Source organism: Cervus canadensis, chromosome 25, assembly GCF_019320065.1.
Source record: "Cervus canadensis isolate Bull #8, Minnesota chromosome 25, ASM1932006v1, whole genome shotgun sequence".
NCBI classification, from domain to species: Eukaryota; Metazoa; Chordata; class Mammalia; order Artiodactyla; family Cervidae; genus Cervus; species Cervus canadensis.
Genome location: NC_057410.1, coordinates 20,704,951 through 20,726,653, shown reverse-complemented (window position 1 = coordinate 20,726,653; position 21,703 = coordinate 20,704,951). Strand labels below are relative to the sequence as shown.

Genomic DNA, 21,703 nt, shown 5'->3' with positions numbered 1-21,703 from the left:
CATGAGGTCGCAAAGTGGTGGACACAACTGAGTGACTGAACTGAACTGAACTGAGGTCCCACTATCGATACAAAGACTGGGAGCCTTGGAGTGAGATATAGAAACACCAAGGAAATCAGACAAATGTTCCATCAAGGAAGGTGGAAATTTTGTCACCTGGTTCCTAAGTAAAGTCTAACCTTGAAATATCAGCCCTAAATTTAAAAATTGAAGAGTCTCCATTTTCTGTGTGAGATCTTTTCATTTGGCAAATGTTGTCCACAATACTGATCATTATGATTTTAAAATTTTCTGAGATGGTTTCCTATTTGATTTTAAAATACCTGAAAAGTGAGTTTATTTTCAATTGGGTTTGTGAAATTTCTTGGTATAGTCAACTATCCAGGTGCTTAATAAATATTATATGAATGAATAAATGTTACCTTTTATTTGCTCAAACAAAAGACACCAATATACTACCTCTCATGCTGTGGTATCCAGTAGAAATATGATGCAAGCCACACATGTGATTTTTATTGGGCTAAACTTTCTCTATACAACCCCATATAGCCAAAATATTATCATTTCCAATGTAATCAATATAAAATTCTTAATGAAATATTTTATAGTCTTTTATAATGCTGAGTCATCAAAATCTTGCATGTGCTTTATTTACATTTACAGTGTTTGAGTAACATGTAGCTAGTGGGCGTGGATTCTACAGCACAACCCTCCCTGATCTTCATAAACTTTTATTATTCTTCACTAAATTCTTGAGGTTAAGGACTTCCTCTGTTTCTTCTCTCTTCAGGCCCCTGCACTTCGGTATTTTACATAATTGACAGCTCTCTTGGGCTTCCATTTTTTTGGTCGTCAATTCTAGTCCTTCTTTGTTCTTTTATTGTCAGTTTTGTGACCTTGAAAATGTGTCCTGGGCAGTTTGTGAGCTTAATAGTAACACAGAAACACACTCTGGTCCTGAAAATAAGATGATCAGAATGGATATTACTGTCACACCAAAGGAAGGATAGGGTTTGACTCCCACTGTATATGTGTCTCCTGCCACTTTCTTGGTAAGAGATCATCATGGCATGGAGAAGATCCTTTCCATCAATAAACCAGGAAGAGGGGGATATTGAAGTTATGAAAACTGTTTCTTCAATAGAAGCAGTGCTTATAGAAATAACATCTAAAAACCTAAGCTACTGAGCAGTATTAAGATGGAAGACTTCCACTTCCAATGATTATTTTATTTCTTATGCATTGGTAAGCATAATACAACAGTTAATGACTCTTGTTCTTAAGAGACCAGAGGTTGAAAGTTTAGAAGCAAGATGTTTGCTTCAAGGACAGTGCTACTCCATTTATCAGAAAAGTGTTCTGTATTTTGATTTTCTCTTAAAGTTTTATCTATTTTAGTGGCTAGGACTATAGTCATTTTGTATTAATTTATTCATTCACTCAGGAAAATTTTTTGAGTACAGATTATGTGCCAGAAAATACACGAGACATTCATGTGCAAGAGACATAAATCCTGCCCGCATTTCCCTTTTTGGAAATGTTTTGTGAGAGATCCACAACATTCCTTATCATACTCACTTGGTATAATCTCTTTAACAGTTTGGAAACTGAAATAAGAATGTTTAAAAAGTCCAGTTTTTATTTATTGTTTTTTCAAAGTGAGCTGTTAATCAAATTCAAGCTATCTTTTTGCCACAATTGTCATCTGGATGTGCAGATAAGTTTTAAACTAACAGAATCTCTCAGGATAACTCTAATGTTTGGAAATTGAAGGCATGCTTCCATTCCCAAAGCTGCTTGTCCCTTTGAAAGTCTTTCTAGTTGTCATTTGATATCATTTTGCAAGTGAGTCTGTGACCTATGCAGAGGTCCTCAGGATGAAAATTTTATTCTTATGTTTGAAGAGATGTCTTTAACGCTGGATCTGGAAACTTAGGAGTTTCCAGAATTAGAAGTTAGTCCTAACTGAGAAGTTTGAAGCATTTATTTTCTGTTGTCTAACAGGACCAGAGCATGAAGCTGGTTGAGAGTTCAGGCTGTCCCGCTCTGGACTGTCCAGAGTCGCATCAGATTACCTTGTCTCATAGCTGTTGCAAAGTCTGTAAAGGTAAGATTTTTTGGAAAGTAAGATTTACGTGCATGAGTCATTCTAGGAGGCTATTTCAACTGACAGGAAATAGAGCTTCTTATAGGGAAGTTATTTCCAAAGACTCTGGAATTAAAATTAAGATGCTCTCATGCCTTTCTGCTGGGTGTCTTGTACCTGGCTCAAGGTCTAGATTTCTAAACTTTTCTCTGTGTATTGGTTCTGAGTCAATATGACATTGTTGAAAATATACAACAGTGCTGAGTTATTTTATTGGGTTTTTTTTTGGGGGGGGGGATTTGCTTTTCTTTTCTCTTCAGTCTGTTTTATAATTGACTTAGCATAATTCCCATGTTGGCTACTTCAAATCCCTCTCTTCACAATTCTACTCTCCTTCACTGATAGGCTTCTATATCACTGAGAAGAGAGAGGCCATCAAACATGCATTGCTTGTTCTGTGTTGCCTTTGTGATGATAGACCTACAACCAATAAGTAGAAGGAACTTAGATTTTTAGTTCGATATAAGAAAACAGTAAAATTTGAGATGCTCAGAAATGCAGTGGGCTGCCCGTCATCAAAGATTCTTAAATTTGGTATTTTGTTGTAGATTCAAGTATTAAACTTAAAGGACTGATTATATGGAACTTTTTATGATCCCTACCTGTCGTGAAATTATATGTGCCTTCTTGCATTTTCTTGAAATCATGTATTTATAAATCTGTCTCCTTCATTGAACTTTGCACCTTGAGGGCAGGGCTGGGTCTTTATCCTTGTGTGAATGACTCTTGGAATGTAGTTGGGACTCATAACTCATGTAGTTGGTGTTACATTAGCAAAGTGCCTTATGTGAGCTACTAGCATGTGTTTTAATAATAGCCTTTACTGATACCAAATAAAACTTAAACAGAAAGAAGTATGAAAAATAAACTTTATAAAACATATGCTATATTTTTTTCCTTTTAATCTCATTTATTAAAAGGGAAATATAAGATCCTTCTCTCCCATTTTTTGGAGGATGGTGCAGGTTTCCTTTCATTTTCTTTTTACCTAGTTGCTCCACCTATTCATTTAAGAGTTTTAAAGTCTCAGTTCTATGAAAGGCTCTTTGGGAGTTTCAGAGTGGTTTCAGACTTGATGTGCCTTTTAAGAGCTTTAGGGATAGCTCTCAGGAACTAAGAGTACAAAAGACTATAATCAAATAGACAAAAAAGAAAAGCCACTGGTGTTTTCAGCCTAACTTTCCATGAGCCAGTGCCTTGCACAGAGCATGTGTGGAAGTTGATACAAATCCAGAATGCTCATTCCAATCACTTGATTTGGGAACTGGACTCCCAGTATGCAGCTTGACTAGAGTGTCTTTGGGAGCCAAAGGTAGGCTATACCAGAACCTCTCACGATTAAATGTGTATACAGATAACCTAGGGATTAAAGTACAGATCCTAATCTGGAAGGTCTGGGGTGGAGCTCAAAAATCTGCATTTCTGTTAAGCTCCTAGGTGACTACTGGTCAGTGGGACCACACTTTGAGTGGCTTTTGCTACATAACAAATTACCCCAAAGTTCAGTGGCTTAAAACAACAACCACTTTATTATCAGGCATACCTCCTTTTGTTGCACTTTGCTTTGTTGTGCTTTGCAGATACTGTGGTATTTACAAATTGAAGGTTTATGACAATCCTGTGTCAGGCAAGACTGTCGGTGGCATTTTTCCAGAAATATTTGTTCACTTCATGATTCTGTATCACACTTTGGTTATTCTCACAATAGCAATAATTCAAATTTTTTCATTATTATCATATTTGTTATGGTGATTTGTGATCAGTGATCTTTAATGTTCCTACTACAACTTGCTGAAGGCTCAGATGATGGTTATTGGAGAAGGAAATGGCAACCCACTCCACTGTTTTTGCCTGGAGAATCCCAGGGACGGGGGAGCCTGGTGGGCTGCCGTCTATGGGGTCGCACAGAGTTGGACACAACTGAAGCAACTTAGCAGCAGCAGTAGCAGATGATGGTTATCACTTTTTAGCAAGAAAATATTTTTAAATGGTGAAGGACAGCTAAGCCTGGCCGTAGTCCATGGGATCACAGAGAGTCAGACATGACCGGCCGACTGAACAACAAATTTTTAAATTAAATCATGTACGTTTTTTACAGATGTAATGCTGTTGCATATTTAATATACTACAGTGTAGTATAAACAACTTTTTTTTGGCCACATTGCACGGCTTTCAGGATCTCAGTTCCCTGATTAGGGTTAAACCTGGGCCACAGAAGTGAAAGCCTGGAATCCTAAACACTAGGCAACCAGGGAACTCCCAAAATAGCTTTTATATGCACTGAGAAAATAAAAATTTTGTGTGACTTGCTTTATTGTGATATTCACTTTATTGCAGCGATCTGGAACCAAACCTGCAATATCTCTGAGGTATGCCTAGATATTGCAGCGTTGTGGGTCAGCAATTCAGACAAGGCTTAGCCAGGCTTCATAGGGTATTAACTGGGGTCACTCAGCTGGAAGTTGGTCTGAGCTGGAAGGTTCAAGATGGCCTCACTGTATGTTGGGCATCTTAATAGGAATGGCATGAAGGCTGGTGATAGCCAGAAGTCTCTCCCTTTCTATGTAATCTCAGGACTTCTCCCTGTGGTCTCCCTAGCAGGATGGTCATCAGATTTCTTAAATGGTAGCTTGGGGCTGTTAAACAGTAGGTCTGACACAGCATCACTTCTACCACAGTTCATTGATCAAAACAGTTACAGCCAAGCCCAGATTCAAGGGGTGGGTGTGAGGGGAATAGATCCCACTATGATAGGAGGAGTGTTAAAAATTTGTGGCCATCTTTAATCCTCCAGTGTCCAGGAGCTACTTAGAGAGCAGAGAGGTGAATACCTATCAGTCAGTATTGGCTAGATTTGGGTAAAAAGATGTGAGTAAGAATAGGGCGTTTCAGAGGGCTTCCCTGGTGGCTCAGCTGGTAAAGGATTCACCCACAAGGCAGGAGACCACAGTTCAATTCCTGAGTCAGGAAGATCCCTTGAAGAAAGATAGGCTACCCACTCCAGTATTCTTACCTGGAGAATCCCCGTCGACAGAGGAGCCTGATGGGCTGCAGTCCATGGGGTCACATAGCGTTGGACACAACTGAGTGACTAAGCACAGAACAGAGCATTTCAGATGTCAAGAAAAGACCTGATTACATTCATTTCTTTTTAACGAGCTTTAACATATTACCAAAAGCAAGTTAAGAATGGAAAGTGAAAGTGAAATCGCTCAGTCACGTCTGACTCATTGTGACCCCATGGCCTATACCGTCTATAGAATTCTCCAAGCCAGAATGCTGGAGTGGGTAGCCGTTCCTATCTCTAGGGGATCTCCCCATCCCAGGGATCGAACCCAGGTCTCCCACAGTGCAGGCAGATTCTTCACCAGCTGAGCCACCAGGGAAGAATGGAAAAGCTAGAACAAAAACTGTTACGTTTATATTGGCTATAGTTGTAAAAGTTAATATGTTTACACAACACACTTGAAATACAATGACAAAGGATACTGTGATCTATATCCCCCCCACCCGAGACTCTGATATACTTGATTTGTGACCCACTGAAGCCAGAACTGAACTCAGGTTTGGCTGCTCATTGCTCAAAAGTTGATATTCAAGAGAAAGAGTTGGTGGGGGGAAAAAAATCTGTTATTCAGGAAGATGCTGGGAGGATGGTGGACTAGCGTCCCCCAAACCATCTTCAAGTTGCCAGACAGGAAGAAGAATTTGCAAAGGAACAGTTTCAGAGGTTCTGGTGGGGGTTCTGTGTGAGGCAGCACAGTCTGCTCCAATAATCACCTTGAAACTGGTGGTGTGGTGGTCTGATTAGCAGCATTGTGTGATTGTGTAAGGAGAACAGGTTATCTGTAGCTGTGGAGTTGAACCATCCTGCAGTTCCTGGAATTTCTCAAGAGATTGTTCTTTAAGTATTTAATCACATTATGGCATATTCAGTCCTACATCACGGGTTTTTCTCACAGTGGAACTGAGGCTTCCAATATGGAATTGCCCTTGCTAAGGTAAAAGCAAAGATTCCTTTTCCTTATTCCTGAACAAGTGTTTCAGAGTCAGGTAAGATATATGTGATAGAACCTTGGGACCAGCTTTCAAGAAAACTTGAGTAATAAATAATTTTACACAGCCTGGATTGAGAACCACTGGCTTAGTTAATACTGAAGCTGAAATTGGACAAGTTGACTTTTCTTGAAACATCTAACACCATGTAAAATAAAACTTGCTTCCATTTCTGACTTCAAATATATAGAATAAACAAATGAGTTCTCCTGCCATTCTCTGACTTTTAAGCTAAAAAAGCAAATTAATTTTTGAAGGCTGAAATTTTGAGTCAACTCCTACACACAGGAGTTGTGTAGAATGTTGTGACAAATTCATTTGTAGTAAAACTGGCCTCCAGCATCCAGGCCTGTCTGCCTAGTGCTAAATATGACATGTTCACATCTGAAAAAGTAAGTTGTTCAACAATGCTTATTAAATATTCCCTGAGGGCAGAGCATGAGATTAAAGAGTTGACCTTTCCACTGGAGGCTCAGCCAGTGTTTGGAAACCAAGCTGTGTGCCGAAATAAGGCTCCAAATCTCTAGGCACCAAGTCACATCCAGGCAGGACTGATTTCTAGGTACCCTCTTCTCTTCTGTTGTAGCAGCTCAGGAATAGTGTAGCAAAAGTGTTCTTTTCACTTTTTTCATATTTGAGAGCTCCTTCAAGGAGTCATATGACCAATTACAATAGGATAGAGACTTCGTCACACAATGAGGACTCTGACTTAGATACAGAAATAACATGAAACTATGTGTTTTCATATCTCAGCCCTTCCCATTCTCTTCCTCCTCTCTTGGCCACCCCTTTCTCTGCCTGTAGACCATCGAATCCTATTTACCAGATACCCACTTTTTAATTTAATATTGACTTTGTCAGGACTTACAATTAGAAGTAATGGAGGCATCGTGTGCATAAGGCTGTGAGTGTAGACTGTTTGCTCCCAACTTCTGGACAGTTCATAATTTACCACATCATTCAATTACACCTTCGTGATTCTTGTTATCTATCACAAATAATATCATTTAGTTAATTTTTTATTATCTACTATTAGTTAACACATTTTGCAAAAAGTTAGTTTCATTCTAGTGGTATCCATGAAATGACGGGATTATTTGTTGAATTCATGTATTTTTTGTACACATTAAAAGAATTCCATTGCTATCTTTGAAAGTGAAATTGAAAGTTGCTCAGTCGAGTCTGACTCTTTGCGACCCCATGGACTATACAATCCACGGAATTCACCAGGCCAGAGTACTGGAGTGGATAGACTTTCCCTTCTCCAGGGGATCTTCCCAACTCAGGGATCAAACCCAGGTCTCCCGCATTGCAGGCAAAATCTTTACCAGCTGAGCCATCAGGGAAGCCCAAGAATACTGGAGTGGTTAGCCTGTCCCTTCTCTAGCAGATCTTGCCAACGCAGGAATCGAACCAGCATCTCCTACATCGCAGGTGGATTCTTTACCAGCTGAGCTACTAGGGAAGCCCATTGCTATCTGTACTTTATTTTAAATGTTCATCCATGCACATGAACTACATTTTGGGAAAAGTCAGGATTATCCATCATCTCATAGATGGTACCGATATGAGTTAGTATTGTTTAAGTGATAGAACAACCAATCTAACTGACCTAAGTGAAAAAATGGAATGCATGGCCCTGGTGAGTGGATTGATTCAGATCTCAAACCTTGTCACTTTCTTTAGATACATCTATTTGCCTCCTCTGAGATGGCCTTATTTTCAAACTCTTTGTGTTCTTAGGCAGACCCCGACATTCTTATGCTCGCATTATTTTGATACTTAAGTAGGTGGAAGACAAAGTTCAGTATCTTCTTAAGTTGAACAAAAGTCCCAGAATTGAGATTTAATTATCTGCATTAACCTGCACTGGATCACTTGCTCAGACCTGAAGAAATTATGTTCAGGCTAGTAGAATGTATTGTTTGGTGTGGCCTTGATCAGTGTGCAGTGGAGTCCATTTTCCTGTAAGCATCAAGGCTAATAGTAGAGGTGAAGAGTTCATTCCAGGTATGGCTAGGTTGTATTTTTTTCCCCTACCGAAGGAAGAAATAGATACCTATAGGCAAAACCAACAAATAATCACCTCAAAATTATTGTATTCATTTTCTCTTGGATATTATGAAAAACCTTTATTTGTGTTGTTCTTACGTGTAATCTTTTGTACCCTTCCTTACTTCATCAGTCATAGAAAATGCATATCAACATTTTATAGAAGCTTACGGAAAGTTCTAGTATACTTAATACAAGAACTTCATATAAATTTGGAAAGCTTAAAAGGAATAGAAAACTTGGTATCCGTGAGTTTAAAATCGAAAGGAGGAAATAAAAGAAAGATCTGATTGTATTAGATCATTGCTCTATCCATCTATAACAAATATGTGAATTTTCTCCTGTGATAGCTATCTCAGCACATTTATTTGTGGCTTATTAGTAATACTCTAATTACTTTAATTATTAACTAATGTGAAACTATTATACTTTTGCATAGATGATCTCATGTGAACCTTATATTTTTGTGAGGTAGATAGTATCCTAATTTACAGGTGAGAAAATCTGAAGGTTTAGAAAGGTTAATTAACTTACACAGCTAGTAATTTATGCAGCCAGTAAGTGGTAGAGATCAGATGTAGATCTTTCAACTCTGTAATCCAAGCACAGATGAGTGGGATTGCAGCTATGATGGTAGTAGAACTACCATGATGGTTTATTGTCAACCCATAGTCTGATTTTTTCTGAAGTTCTTCCCTATAGATTGGAAACAAATCCCCTTAAGTGAGTCTGAATTTTCTACCCATTAGCAGTTAGCCTTTTAACCGTGGCATTTTTGAATCTAAGCAGTAAAACAACCAATAGATTCAATCAACTTTTGTCTGTTGAGAGACTAAATCAAAATAGCTGACACTGTTTAGAGCAAGTTAAAATTTGACAAAATTTTCAATTTTCAAGTCTCTGGGTTAATTTATAAAAACTCATTTGACAAAAAGCAGTGTACTCCCTAAATGAACCTAAAATAGGGAAAAGTAGAATTACACTGTTATGTTATATTTGGAAATTCTTGCAGTAATTAAGCACTGCATGGTGAGCGTGTGCATGGTGTTTGATGCTGAGATGAGGGAGTCTTACCATCAGTTAGGTCAAATCAGAAATGGATTGTAATAGAGGAGGCATATGGCATAGACAGTGATGGCATGTATTGGACAGAATCTGAAAAAAAAATGGGAGAAGAGAAAATACATCAAAATATGTTGAAAGATAGTTTTGAAAATTATAAACTTAACAAAAGAAAAATAAAAGTGCACCAGGAACAGTTCCTGTATTTAGTCACTGCTTTTTAAGGGTTGTTTGAAACATTAAAGGTGAAATTCTACAGATTCAGCACTGTGTTAAAGCATGGTCTCTTAATTATCTGTGTTTCTTAAGGACTGTGAAAGTTGTTCAGTCATGTCCGATCCTTTGCGACCTCATGGACTATTTAGTCCATGCAGTTCTTCAGTCAGCATACTGGAGTGGGTAGCTATCCCTTCTCCAGGGGATCTTGCCAACCCAGGAATTGAACTGAGGTCTCCCACATTGCAGGTGGATTCTTTGCCAGCTGAGCTATCAGGGAAGCACTGTTAAGGACTGGGCCAACAATTTTAGTACTTTGTTTTAATTTAGAATAAATATGAAGTGATTTTTTGGAACCATTTCATTTTAGGTTGATGATGTGGTGAGTTATTGGGAAAGAGAATGAGGATGACTTTTTAGCTGAAATTACCCCCTCAGGCATTGTAAAAAGACACTGGAATACATTTTAAGAAAAATGGTCTCATTTAGCTACTTAAAGAAGAAGGAAAGAAAAAGACCCTAGGAAAAAACATTTTTAACTTTCCTCTTCATAAAAATGAACCTTTCACTTCAAACTTTTCAGCCTGAATTGTAAGAATTTAGATTGTGAAGAATTTTGTGAAGAAAAGTTGTCGAGTGATGTTAGTGCTGTTATTTATGATGTAGTTTTCCAGTTTTCATTCACCTCAGTTCTATTTTATTTAATTCCTGTAGAAATCACTCAAGCCTCGCTCTTCCTAAGGCTTATTAAATTGTACCAAAAAAGTTTTTACTATACATTTTAACACATCTCATGGGAGATATGTTTTAATTCTGTGATGATATTCAGCATAGTCATGATGGGCACAAACCAGTTGGAATGGACATCAGTCATTGTGCTGTGCCAGAGTATACCTGCTGGCTATGGTTCGGTCTTTCACTGAATCACATGATCTATGGTAATTTGATAAATAAGATGAGCCAGTGTAGAACTTACATCTTCGTGATTTGCTCAAGTAAAAGTGTTTTCTTGCATGTAAGTAGATGAGTTTATTCTGAGCTGCATGAAATGTATTTTTCTAAACATCTTTTCTTTTATACATGCTGAAATACTAATTCATTAGACAGCGTAAAACTAGCTAGAAAATTTATGCATCAAGCAATTTTAAAATTGTTTGAATGATGCATAATCATATAATTTTCATTAAATATAGATTCCAGTGTTCAAGCTTTTCATTTCAGCATCTTAGATGATCTTTGAACAAGGGATTCACACAGGAAAAAGAAATTCAAGAAATTAAACATGATTGGTGTCGCTGTAATATGAAGTGTTCCATTTATACTTCCTCTCATAAAGACTCTGGAATCTTTATAATTCATAAACTTTTTTATTTTGAGTAGACATACTTGTCTTTCAGATTTCCAGAGAAAATTAAATTAAAGTGGTGTGTTGGTTTGGTGTTTTTTTTTTTTTAACACATATAGAGTTTTTGTGTATTTTTTTCTTTAAGATGCCAGGTCATCTGTTTCATTTCTTAAATACACAATGTGCACATCTGGTCTGGTTTGGTCTGTGTTACTCATAGTTATTGATAATATTCAATCACTAATTCTCAGATTACTTTCCTTCCTCACTATGTTATCTTCAGTTCAGTTCAGTTCAGTTCAGTCGTGTCTGATTCTGTGACCCAAGGACCGCAGCACCTCAGGCCCCCCTGTCCCAACCATCTCATTCTCTGCCATCCCCTTCTCCTCCCACTTTCAATCTTTCCCAGCATCAGGGTCTTTTCTAAGGAGTCAGTTCTTTGCATCAGGTGGCCACAGTATTGGAGTTTCAGCTTCATCATCAGTACATTGGACTGGTTGGATCTCCTTGCAGTCCAAGGGACTCTCGAGAGTCTTCTCCAACACCATAGTGCAAAAGCATCTATTCTTCGGTGCTCAGCTTTTTATATAGTCCAGCTCTCACATCCATACATGATTACTGGAAAAACCACAGGCTTGACTAGGTGGAGCTTTGTTGGCAGAGTAATGTCTCTGCTTTTTAATATGCTGTCTAGGTTGTTTATAGCTTTCCTTCCAAGGAGCGAGCATCTTTTAATTTCATGGCTGCAGTCAGCATCTGCAGTGATTTTGGAGCCCTGCAAAATAAAGTTAGCCACTGTTCCCACTGTTTCCCCATCTATTTGACATGAAGTGAAGGGACCAGATGCCATGATCTTAGTTTTCTGAATGTTGAGCTTTAAGCCAACTTTTTACTCTCCTCTTTCACTTTCATCAAGAGGCTTTTTAGTTCCTCCTGACTTTCTGCCATAAGGGTGGTGCCATATGCATATCTGAGGTCATTGATATTTCTCCCAGCAATCTTGATTCCAGCCTGTGCTTCATCCAGCCCAGCGTTTCTCATGATGTACTCTGCATATAAGTTAAATAAGCAGGGTGACAATATACAGCCTTGACGTACTCCTTTTCCTATTTGGAACCAGTCTGTTGTTCCATGTCCAGTTCTAACTGTTGCTTCCTGACCTGCATACAGGTTTCTCAAGAGGCAGGTCAGGTGGTCTGGTATTCCCATCTCTTTCAGAATTTTCCACAGTTTGTTGTGATCCACACAGTCAAAGGCTTTGGCATAGTCAATAAAGCAGAAATAGATGTTTTTCTGAAACTCTGTTGCATTTTCTCTGATCCAGCAGATGTTGGCAATTTGATCTATGGTTCCTTTGCTTTTTCTAAATCCAGCTTGAATATCTGGAAGTTCACGCTTCACATTCTGTTGAAGCCTGGCTTGGAGAATTTTGAGCATTCCTTTACTAGTGTGTGAGATGAGTGCAATCGTGCAGGAGTTTGAGCATTCTTTGGCATTGCCTTTTTTTTGGGATTGGAATGAAAACGGACCTTTTGCAGTCCTGTGGCCACTGCTGAGTTTGCCAAATTTGCTGGCATATTGAGTGCAGCACTGTCACAGCATCATCTTTTAGGATTTGAAATAGCTCAACTGGAATCCCATCACTTACACTAGCTTTGTTCACAGTGATGCTTCCCAAGGCCCACTTGACTTCACATTCTAGGATGTCTGACTTTAGCTGAGTGATCACACCATCGTGATTATCTGTGTTGTGAAGATCTTTTTTGTATAGTGTTCTGTGTATTCTTGCCACCTCTTAATATCTTCTGCTTCTTTTAGGTCCAAACCATTTCTTCCTTTATTGTGCCCATCTTTGCATGAAATGTTCTGTTGGTTTCTCTAATTTTCTTGAAGAGATCTCTAGTCTTTCCCATTCTATTGCTTTCTTCTGTTTCTTTGCACTGATCACTGAGGAAGGCTTTCTTATCTCTCCTTACTATTCCTTGGAACTCTGCATTCAAATGAGTATATCTTTCCTTTTCTCCTTTGCCTTTCACGTCTTTTCTTTTCTCAGCTGTTTCTAAGGCCTCCTCAGACAACCATTTTGCCTTTTTGCATTTCTTTTTTGGGTTTATGATCTTGATTAATGCTTCCTGTACAATTTCATGAACCTCTGTCTATAGTTCTTCAAACACTCTGTCTATCAGATCTAATCCATTGAATCTATTTGTCACTTCCATTGTATAATAGTAAGGGATTTGATTTAGGTCATACCTCAATGGTCTAGTGGCTTTCCCTACTTTCTTCAATTTAAGTCTAAATTTGGCAATAAGGAGTTTGTGATCTGAGCCACAGTCAACTCCTAGTCTTATTTTTGCTGACTGTGTAGAGCTTCTCCATCTCTGGCTGCAAAGAATATAATCAATCTGATTTCAGTCTGACCATCTGGTGATCTCCATGTGTAGAGTCTTTTCTTGTGTTGTTGGAAGAGGGTGTTTGTAAACGACCAGTGCGTTCTCTTGGCAAAACTGTTAGCCTTTGACCTGCTTCATTTTGTACTCCAAGGCCAAATTTGCCTGTTACTCCAGGTATCTCTTGACTTCCTACTTTTGCATTCCAGTCTCCTGTAATGAAAAGGACATCTTTTTTGGGTGTTGGTTCTAGAAGATCTTGTAGGTCTTCATAGAACCATTCAACTTCAGCTTCTTCAACATTACTGGTTGGGGCATGGACTTGGATTACTGTGATATTGAATGGTTTGCCTTGGAAATGAACAGACATCATTCTGTCGTTTTTGAGATTGCATCCAAGTACTGCATTTTGGACTCTTGTTGACTATGATGGCTACTCCATTTCTTCTAAGGGATTCTTCCCCATAGTAGTAGATATAATGGTCATCCGAGTTAAATTCACCCATTCCAGTTCATTTTAGTTCGCTGATTCCTAAATGTTGATGTTTACTCTTGCCATTTCCTGTTTGACCATTTCCAGTTTGCCTGGATTCATGGACCTAACATTCCAGGTTCCTATGCATTATTGCTCTTTGCAGCTTCGGACTTTACTTCCATCACCCGTCACATTCACAACTGGGTATTGTTTTTGCTTTGGCTCCATCTCTTCATTCTTTCTGTAGTTATTTCTCCACTGATCTCCAGTAGCATATGGGGTACCCAGGAAGTTCATCTTTCAGTGTCCTATCTTTTTCCCTTTTCATGCTGTTCATGGGGTTCTCAAGGCAAGAATACTAAAGTGGTTTGCCATTCCCTTCTCCAGTGGACCATGTTTTGTCAGAACTCTCCACCATGACCCGTCTGTCTTGGGTGGCCCTACAGGGCATGGCTCATAGTTTCATTGAGTTAGACAAGGCTGTGGTTCATGTGATCAGTTTAGTTTTCTGTGATTGTGGTTTTCGTTCTGTATGCCCTCTGATGGATAAGGATAAGAGGGTTATGGAAGCTTCCTAACGGAGAGACTAAGGGGGAAACTGGGTTTGGTTCTGATGGGCAGGGCCGTGCTCAGTAAATCTTTAATTCAATTTTCTGTTGATGTGCGGGGCTTTGCTCCCTTGCTGTTGTTTGACCTGAGACCAAACTATGGTGGAGGTGATGCAGATAATGGCGACCTCCTTCAAAAGGTCCCATGCACACACTGCTGCACTCAGTGCCCCCGAGCCTGCAGCAGGCCACTGCCGACCCACGCCTCCGCCGGAGACTCCTGGACACTCACACGCAAGTCTGGGTCAGTCTTCTGTGGGGTCACCGCTCATTTCTCCTGGGTCCTCTTCTGTTTGTGCCCTCCAACAGTCTGTTTCCCCAGTGTTGTGTAAGTTCTGGCGGCTCTATGGTAGGGTTAGTGGTGACTTCCTCCAATTAACTCTTAATTGTGTTAAATACACTAAAAGAACTTTTTAGTACATATAACAGGTGATTCTATAAACACTGGATAAAGATATCAGCATAATCATGTAAGAAAATATAGCTTCTAAATAAAAGATATTAAGAGACAAAATGTTTTTGCCTTGTTATGATTTCATTTACCATAATAATTTCTTTCTTCCTGTAGGTTATGACTTTTGCTCTGAAAGGCATAACTGCATGGAGAATTCTGTCTGCAGAAATCTGAATGACAGAGCTGTTTGTAGCTGTCGAGATGGTTTTAGGGCTCTTCGAGAAGACAATGCCTACTGTGAAGGTAATCCTTGTAATGAAGTGTATCTTGGCTGTATGAATTTCCTAGAATTACTGCATGCAAAATTTATTCATTTCCCAGGTTGTCAAATTGATAGGCCCATTAAAAGCAGTGAATTTAATTTGAACCATATTAATCAGCTAAAAATAATTATCTTTTGAATTAAAGTTTTTCATCTTTCTGCTATGTCAGACTAATAAGTTAATATGGCTAGGTTTCTTGAATTAGGACAATACTTCCACTGTGAAATTGCCTTCTTTTTTTATAATTAGATATTCAGATAGTTCACATATTGACATGATTACTGTGGCCTGTGGTTAGGATTATAGTCAGATTTTTGCAGGCAATGTTGTATAACAAAGACAGTCAATTAACAGGAAGATGAAGTGCCCACACCACTTTTGTTTTGCTGCTGTCAGTAATCTCAGTGGTTGTATTCATGCTCTGTGGTATTTAGTAAATAGTTCCAATGGAGTAAACAGTTTCCTAGTTATTTTAAATCCTTAACGAATATGTCAGGTAGCTTGTTGCCTCATTGAAAGAGTCCAAATACAGTGAGAAGGCCTGGGCATCCACAAATACTGCAGCTTTGACTCTTCGTGAAGATCCTAGAATCACAAGAGGTGTTGTAGTATGTAACTTCCCCGAGACACATATTTGAGTCATTCTTATTAATTGTGTGACTACCTAGTGGGTCTTGCAGGTAAGAACAGTGGTGTGGTGGTATTTGGGCATTTGGAAGCTTCTGGTCTTACCCTTTCCAAATGTGTAGAATCAGTGCCATCGGTCCCTAGAGATCATGTTTAGTTATATAATGATTTATTGGCCTTTGTTCACTCAGTAAGTTGTGTCCAACTTTTTGTGACTGCAGCTTGCTAGGCTTCTGGTCCTTTACTGTCTCCTGGAGTTTGCTCAAACTCATCCATTGAATTGGTGATGTCATCCAACCATCTCATCGTCATTGCCTTCTCCTCCTGCCATCAATCTTTCCCAGCATCAGGGTCTTTTCCAATGAGTTCAATTACTGTTGTTTCTCTTAGTTTTCAATAGATTTTCTCTGCCTTAAAAATTGATATTCACTTTTTAAATTGACCATTTCCCCTAGCATTTTCCTTTAAAATGCTTGTGATTCAGACCTAAGGAGACCATTCCACTTTTGCCAAAGCACAAAGACACATGTAGTTTCCCTTCCCCATTCATATGCAGATTCATGTAAAATTCCTAATTTTGAAAGTTTTTATATTAAAAATAAATTTAAGCATACTTAGTAATGTGTTTTTCATTAATATTTGAGATCTCTGATATGTAATGCATTCCCTGATATTGTTAATATATGTAATATGAAATCACCTGATATAAACTCATATGGTACCTCTTTTTTCATAATCTTATAATTATTTATGTTTTGAGCTGCTGCTTTTCTGTTGTCATGAAGTGTATTTACTCTTCTAATAAATATTTAGTGAGCACCTACTGTGCACCAAGCAGTTTTCTAGTCTCTGGGTGCCTAGAAAACGGTGAATAAGACTCATAAGCTAAATGGTGAATAAGACTGCTGTGTTTTCTGTGCTTAGGAGCTTATATTCGAGGGAGAAGACAGAGAATAAGTAGCTAACTTAGAAGTAGAGAAGGCAATTTAAGATAGTAATAAGCAATAGGAAGAAAGTTAAACAGGATGATGTGATAGAAATTGACTGGGGATTAATTTAGATGAGATGGTCAAGGAAAGCCTCTGGGTCTGGGGTCGGCAGGGGATTGCCAGTTGACTTGAGACTTGATGATCAGGAAATAATACAGAAAGATCTGAAAGAGGGCATTCCAACTAGAAGGAATAGTAAGTAGACAGACCATAAGTGGTAATAGCTTGGATGTTCTAGAAACAGAAAGTAGGATAATGTGATGAAACAGATGAGTCAATTAAGATGCAATTGGAGAATTAAGTAGGGGCCAGGTAATGTAGGGATGCTTGTAAGTATTTTAGATTCATGTAGGAGAGAAGTGATATGCACAGACTTGTATCAAAAAAGATAGCTCTGACTGCAATGTGTTAGATGAACTGTGGGGTTAGATGTAGTTAGAAGAACAGAAGTGTAAACAGGAGGACCAGTTGGAAGGCTACTGTAGAAGTCTAAGCTAAGTTGCCTAAATTAAGCACAGTGGTTAAGATTCCACGCTTCCACTGCAGGAGGCACAGATTTAATCCCTGGTTGGGGAACTAAGATCTCACATGCTGTGAGGTGCAGCCAAAAAATTTTTAGGCTTCCCTGGTGGCTCAGTCGGTAAAGAATCCACCTGCAATGTGGGAGACCTGGGTTCGATCCGTGGGATGGGAAGATCATATGGAGGAGGGCATGGCAACCCACTTCATATTCTTGCCTGGAGAATCCTCATGGACAGAGGAGCCTGGTGGGCTACAGTCCATGGGACCACAAAGAGTCAGACATGACTGAGCAACTTAGCACACGAGAGATAAAAAGGAGTATATTCATGTATGTTTTAGAGGTAGAGCCAACAATACTTGCAGACGGTTTGCTATGGAAGAGAATTAAAGAGTGATGAATGGGAGTCAAGGATTTTTAGCAACAAATGGATGATGTTGCCATTTACTGAGACAGGAAAGAACTCAAGGGAAGAAGCCAGAATTTTTGATTAAATTATTTATCAATACAAGCTATTAAAAATTTAATTGTAAAGACTAGATCACTGTTTTTATCTACATGTTTGTCTGTAGCACAAAACGGCAACTCTTTTCCATTCTGAATGGATCATACTGAAAAATGGTTTGTAAACTTCCTCATGCTATTCATTTTTCATTTGAGGAAGTAATCTTCACAAGTTAAGGGAATGATGGAAAAATTTATTAGTTTATTATAGGGATTTTTTTATACATTAATATTTCTAGTATAGCTTTTGTTATTCATGTTAACAGGTTCCTTAGTATTCTGATCAAATTTGATTTTCTTTGTACTTTGTTGTTGCTAAGAATTTTTCTATTGAAATATAATTTACTTAACATTTTCTGTTAGTTTCAGATGTACAACATAGTAATTTGATGTTTTGATACATTATAAAATGATCGCCATCATAAATCTAGTTCCCACCTGTCACAACACAAAGTTATTATATTATTGACTATATTACCTATGCTGTACATTATATCCCAAGGCTTATTTATTTTATAACTGGAGGTTTGTACCTTTAAATATCCTTCATCTATTTCACTCATCCACCAACATGCTTCCCTTCTGACACCTACTCATTCTCTGTATATGTGAGTCTGTTTCTGTTTGGCTATATTTGTTCATTTGTTTTCTTTTTTTAGATTTGCTATATAAGTGAAATCATATAGTATTTATATTTCTTTTTCTGATTTATTTCGATTAGCATAATACCCTTTTGACCCATTCATGTTCTCAGAAATGGGATATCTCATTCTTTTTTATGGCAAAGTGATACTCCATTTGTGTGTATATATATATATATATATATATATATGTATATATATATATACACCACAATATTACATATTTATATATGTATATATATACACCACATTTTCTTTATCCTTTCATCTATTGATGGGCATGTAGAATGCTTCTGTATCTCAGCTATTTTTAATAATGCTACAATGAACATAGGAGTACATATATCTTTTATAATTAGTGTTTTTGTTTTCTTTGAAAAACTACCCAACAGTGGAATCACTGGATTTTATGGTAGTTCTGTTTTTAATTTTTTGAGGAATCTCCGTACTGTCATCCATATTAACTGTACCAATTTTGATTTCCACCAATAGTGCACACACTATTCCCTTTTATCCACACCTTCACCAACACTATATTTTGTCTTTTTGATGAAAGCCATTCTAATGGGGATAACGTGATATCTCATTGTTGCTTTGACTTGCATTTCCCTGATGACTGGTGACACTGAACATCTTTTCATGTGTGCCTTGGCCATCTGTATGTCTTCTTTAGAAAAATATCTATTCCAATCTTTTGCTCATTTTTAATAAGGCTATTAAATTTCTTGATGTTTTTATGAGTTTTTGTATGTTTTGGATATTAGCCCCTCATTAGACGTTATTTGCAACTATCTTTTCCCATTAAGTAGGCTCTTCGTTTTGTTGATTGCTTCCTTTGCTCTGCAAAATCTTTTTAGCTTGATGCCCTCCCATTTCTATTTTTTTTCATTTCCCATTCCCATTTCTGTTTTTGCTTTTATTTCTCTTACATAAGGAGATAGATCCAAAAAATTTTGAAGACTAATGTCACAGAGTGTACTGTCTATATTTTCTTCTGGGAGTTTTATGGTTTCAGGTATTTCATTTAAATCTTCAGTCCATTTTGAGTTTATTTGGTATATGGTGTGAGAAAGTGCAATAAGTTCCCTACATGTGGACAAGTTTCATTTCGAGAGCATGTTTATAAGTTGCATTTGTGCATAATTCCAACATAGTTAATCTAGGTACCCAACGAACACAATTGGCTGTATAGTACTGTACTGTAATAGGTTTATACTTCTCACACAAATAGTACATAAAAAACAAACACAAAAAATAAAGAAAACATTTTTAATCTTACCGTGCAGTACCTTGAAAAGTGCAGCAGTAGGACACAACAGCTGGCATAGAGGGGCTGGCATCGAATGAACAGGCGAGAAGAGGTACTGACTGAAAGAGGGAGAGGGGTGAGAGATGGGAGAGCTGCAGGATCACCAGCAATACAAATAGAGGGCAAGCTGCGATTTCACTCACGCCTGACGTTGTTGGCACAGGTTCTGGTTCCTTGCTGGATTCAGTTCTATCTGTCCTCTTGAATAAAGGATCCAGTGATGTCTAGGTTCAGTTCAGTTCAGTTCACTCATTCAGTCATGTCCGATTCTTTGTGACCCCATGAATCACAGCACGCCAGGCCTCCCTGTCTGTCACCAACTCCCGGAGTTTACTCAAACTCATGTCCATCCAGTCGGTGATGCCATCTAGCCATCTCATCCTCTGTCGTCCCCTTCTCCTCCTGCCCCCAATCCCTCCCAGCATCAGGGTCTTTTCCAATGAGTCAACTCTTCGCATCAGGTGGCCAAAGTATTGGAGTTTCAGCTTCAACATCAGTCCTTCCAATGAACACCCAGAACTGATCTCCTTCAGGATGGACTGGTTAGATCTCCTTGCAGTCCAAGGGACTCTCAAGAGCCTTCTCCAACACCACAGTTCAAAAGCATCTATTCTTTGGCACTCAGCTTTCTTCACAGTCCAACTCTCACACCCATACATGACCACTGGAAAAACCATAGCTTTGACTAGACAGACCTTTGTTGGCAAAGTAATGTCTCTGCTTTTTAATATGCTGTCTAGGTTGGTCATAACTTTCCTTCCAAGGAGTAAGCATCTTTTAATTTCATGGCGGCAATCATCATCTGCAGTGATTTTAGAGCCCAAAAAGATAAAGTCTGACACTGTTTCCACTGTTTCCCCATCTATTTGCCATGAAGTGATGGGACCAGACGCCATGATCTTAGTGTTCTGAATGTTGAGCTTTAAGCCAACTTTTTCACTCTCCTCTTTCACTTTCATCAAGAGGCTTTTTAGTTCTTCTTCACTTTCTGGCATAAGGATGGTGTCATTTGCATATCTGAGGTTATTGATATTTCTCCTGGCAATCTTGATTCCAGCTTGTGCTTCCTCCAGCCCAGCATTTCTCATGATGTACTCTGCATATAAGTTAAATAAGCAGGGTGACAATATACAGCCTTGATGTACTCCTTTTCCTATTTGGAACCAGTCTGTTTTTCCATGTCCAGTTCTAACTGTTGCTTCCTGGCCTGCATACAGGTTTCTCAAGAGGCAGGTCAGGCGGTCTGGTATTCCCATCTCTTTCAGAATTTTCCACAGTTTATTGTGATCCACACAGTCAAAGGCTTTGGCATAGTCAATACAGCAGAAATCGATGTTTTTCTGGAACTCTCTTGCTTTTTCGATGATCCAGCGGGTCACGGCTTCTCTGGTGGCTCAGCAGTAGAGAATCTGCCTACGATGCAGGAGCCACAGGAGATGCAGGTTCAATCCCTGGATCAGGAAGATCCCCTGGAGAAGGGAATGGCAACCCACTCCAGTATTCTTACCTGGAGAATCCCAGGGACAGAGGAGCCTAGTGGGCTACAGTCCATGGGGTCCCAAAGAGTCAGACACAACTGAAGCAACTTAGCACACAGGCACACGATCTAGGTAGTAGCTCTTTTTTTCTGGTCATAAGTACCACTGGATTGCATCATGAATGGTTGCTCCAGCCTTCATGTACTTTTCACATCTGGCCTTGTGCCTCAAAAACTAACAGTGTCTCCTCAAACAAAGAAAATCTCCTGCCATTTCTTGCATCATGAGTCTCTTTGTTTCTTCTGTTGCTTCTTTTTCCTCTTGTCACACCACTCTCTCAGTTATTTTCACTTTTGTTTCCATTGTTATTACTGGGTGCTTCTTAGCAGTACCAGCTACATCACTGCTGTTTTATGCTTGCTTCTGGACATCCTGGGATTGAAGTAAAAATGTTGTACTACTGTATTCTATGCAGTGCTGTATAGTAAAGTACGCAAAAGCCAGTTGTAGAGGAAGCATGCATGTGACAGTGTACACCAAACACAGGAACCTACATGACTGGACATGT

At 38.6% G+C, this 21,703-nt stretch overlaps 1 protein-coding gene across 4 annotated transcripts in view; it reads left to right on the top strand.

Annotated features, from left to right (window-relative positions):
• The window catches only part of NELL2 (neural EGFL like 2), a 438,955-nt gene that overhangs the window by 219,147 nt on the left and 198,105 nt on the right, over positions 1-21,703 (top strand). For all 4 annotated transcript variants that reach the window (XM_043447184.1, XM_043447185.1, XM_043447186.1 and 1 more), the window contains 2 exons: positions 2,005-2,107; positions 14,919-15,047. In XM_043447184.1, the coding sequence (XP_043303119.1) occupies positions 2,005-2,107; positions 14,919-15,047 (232 nt within the window). The remainder of the gene's footprint in view (positions 1-2,004; positions 2,108-14,918; positions 15,048-21,703) is intronic.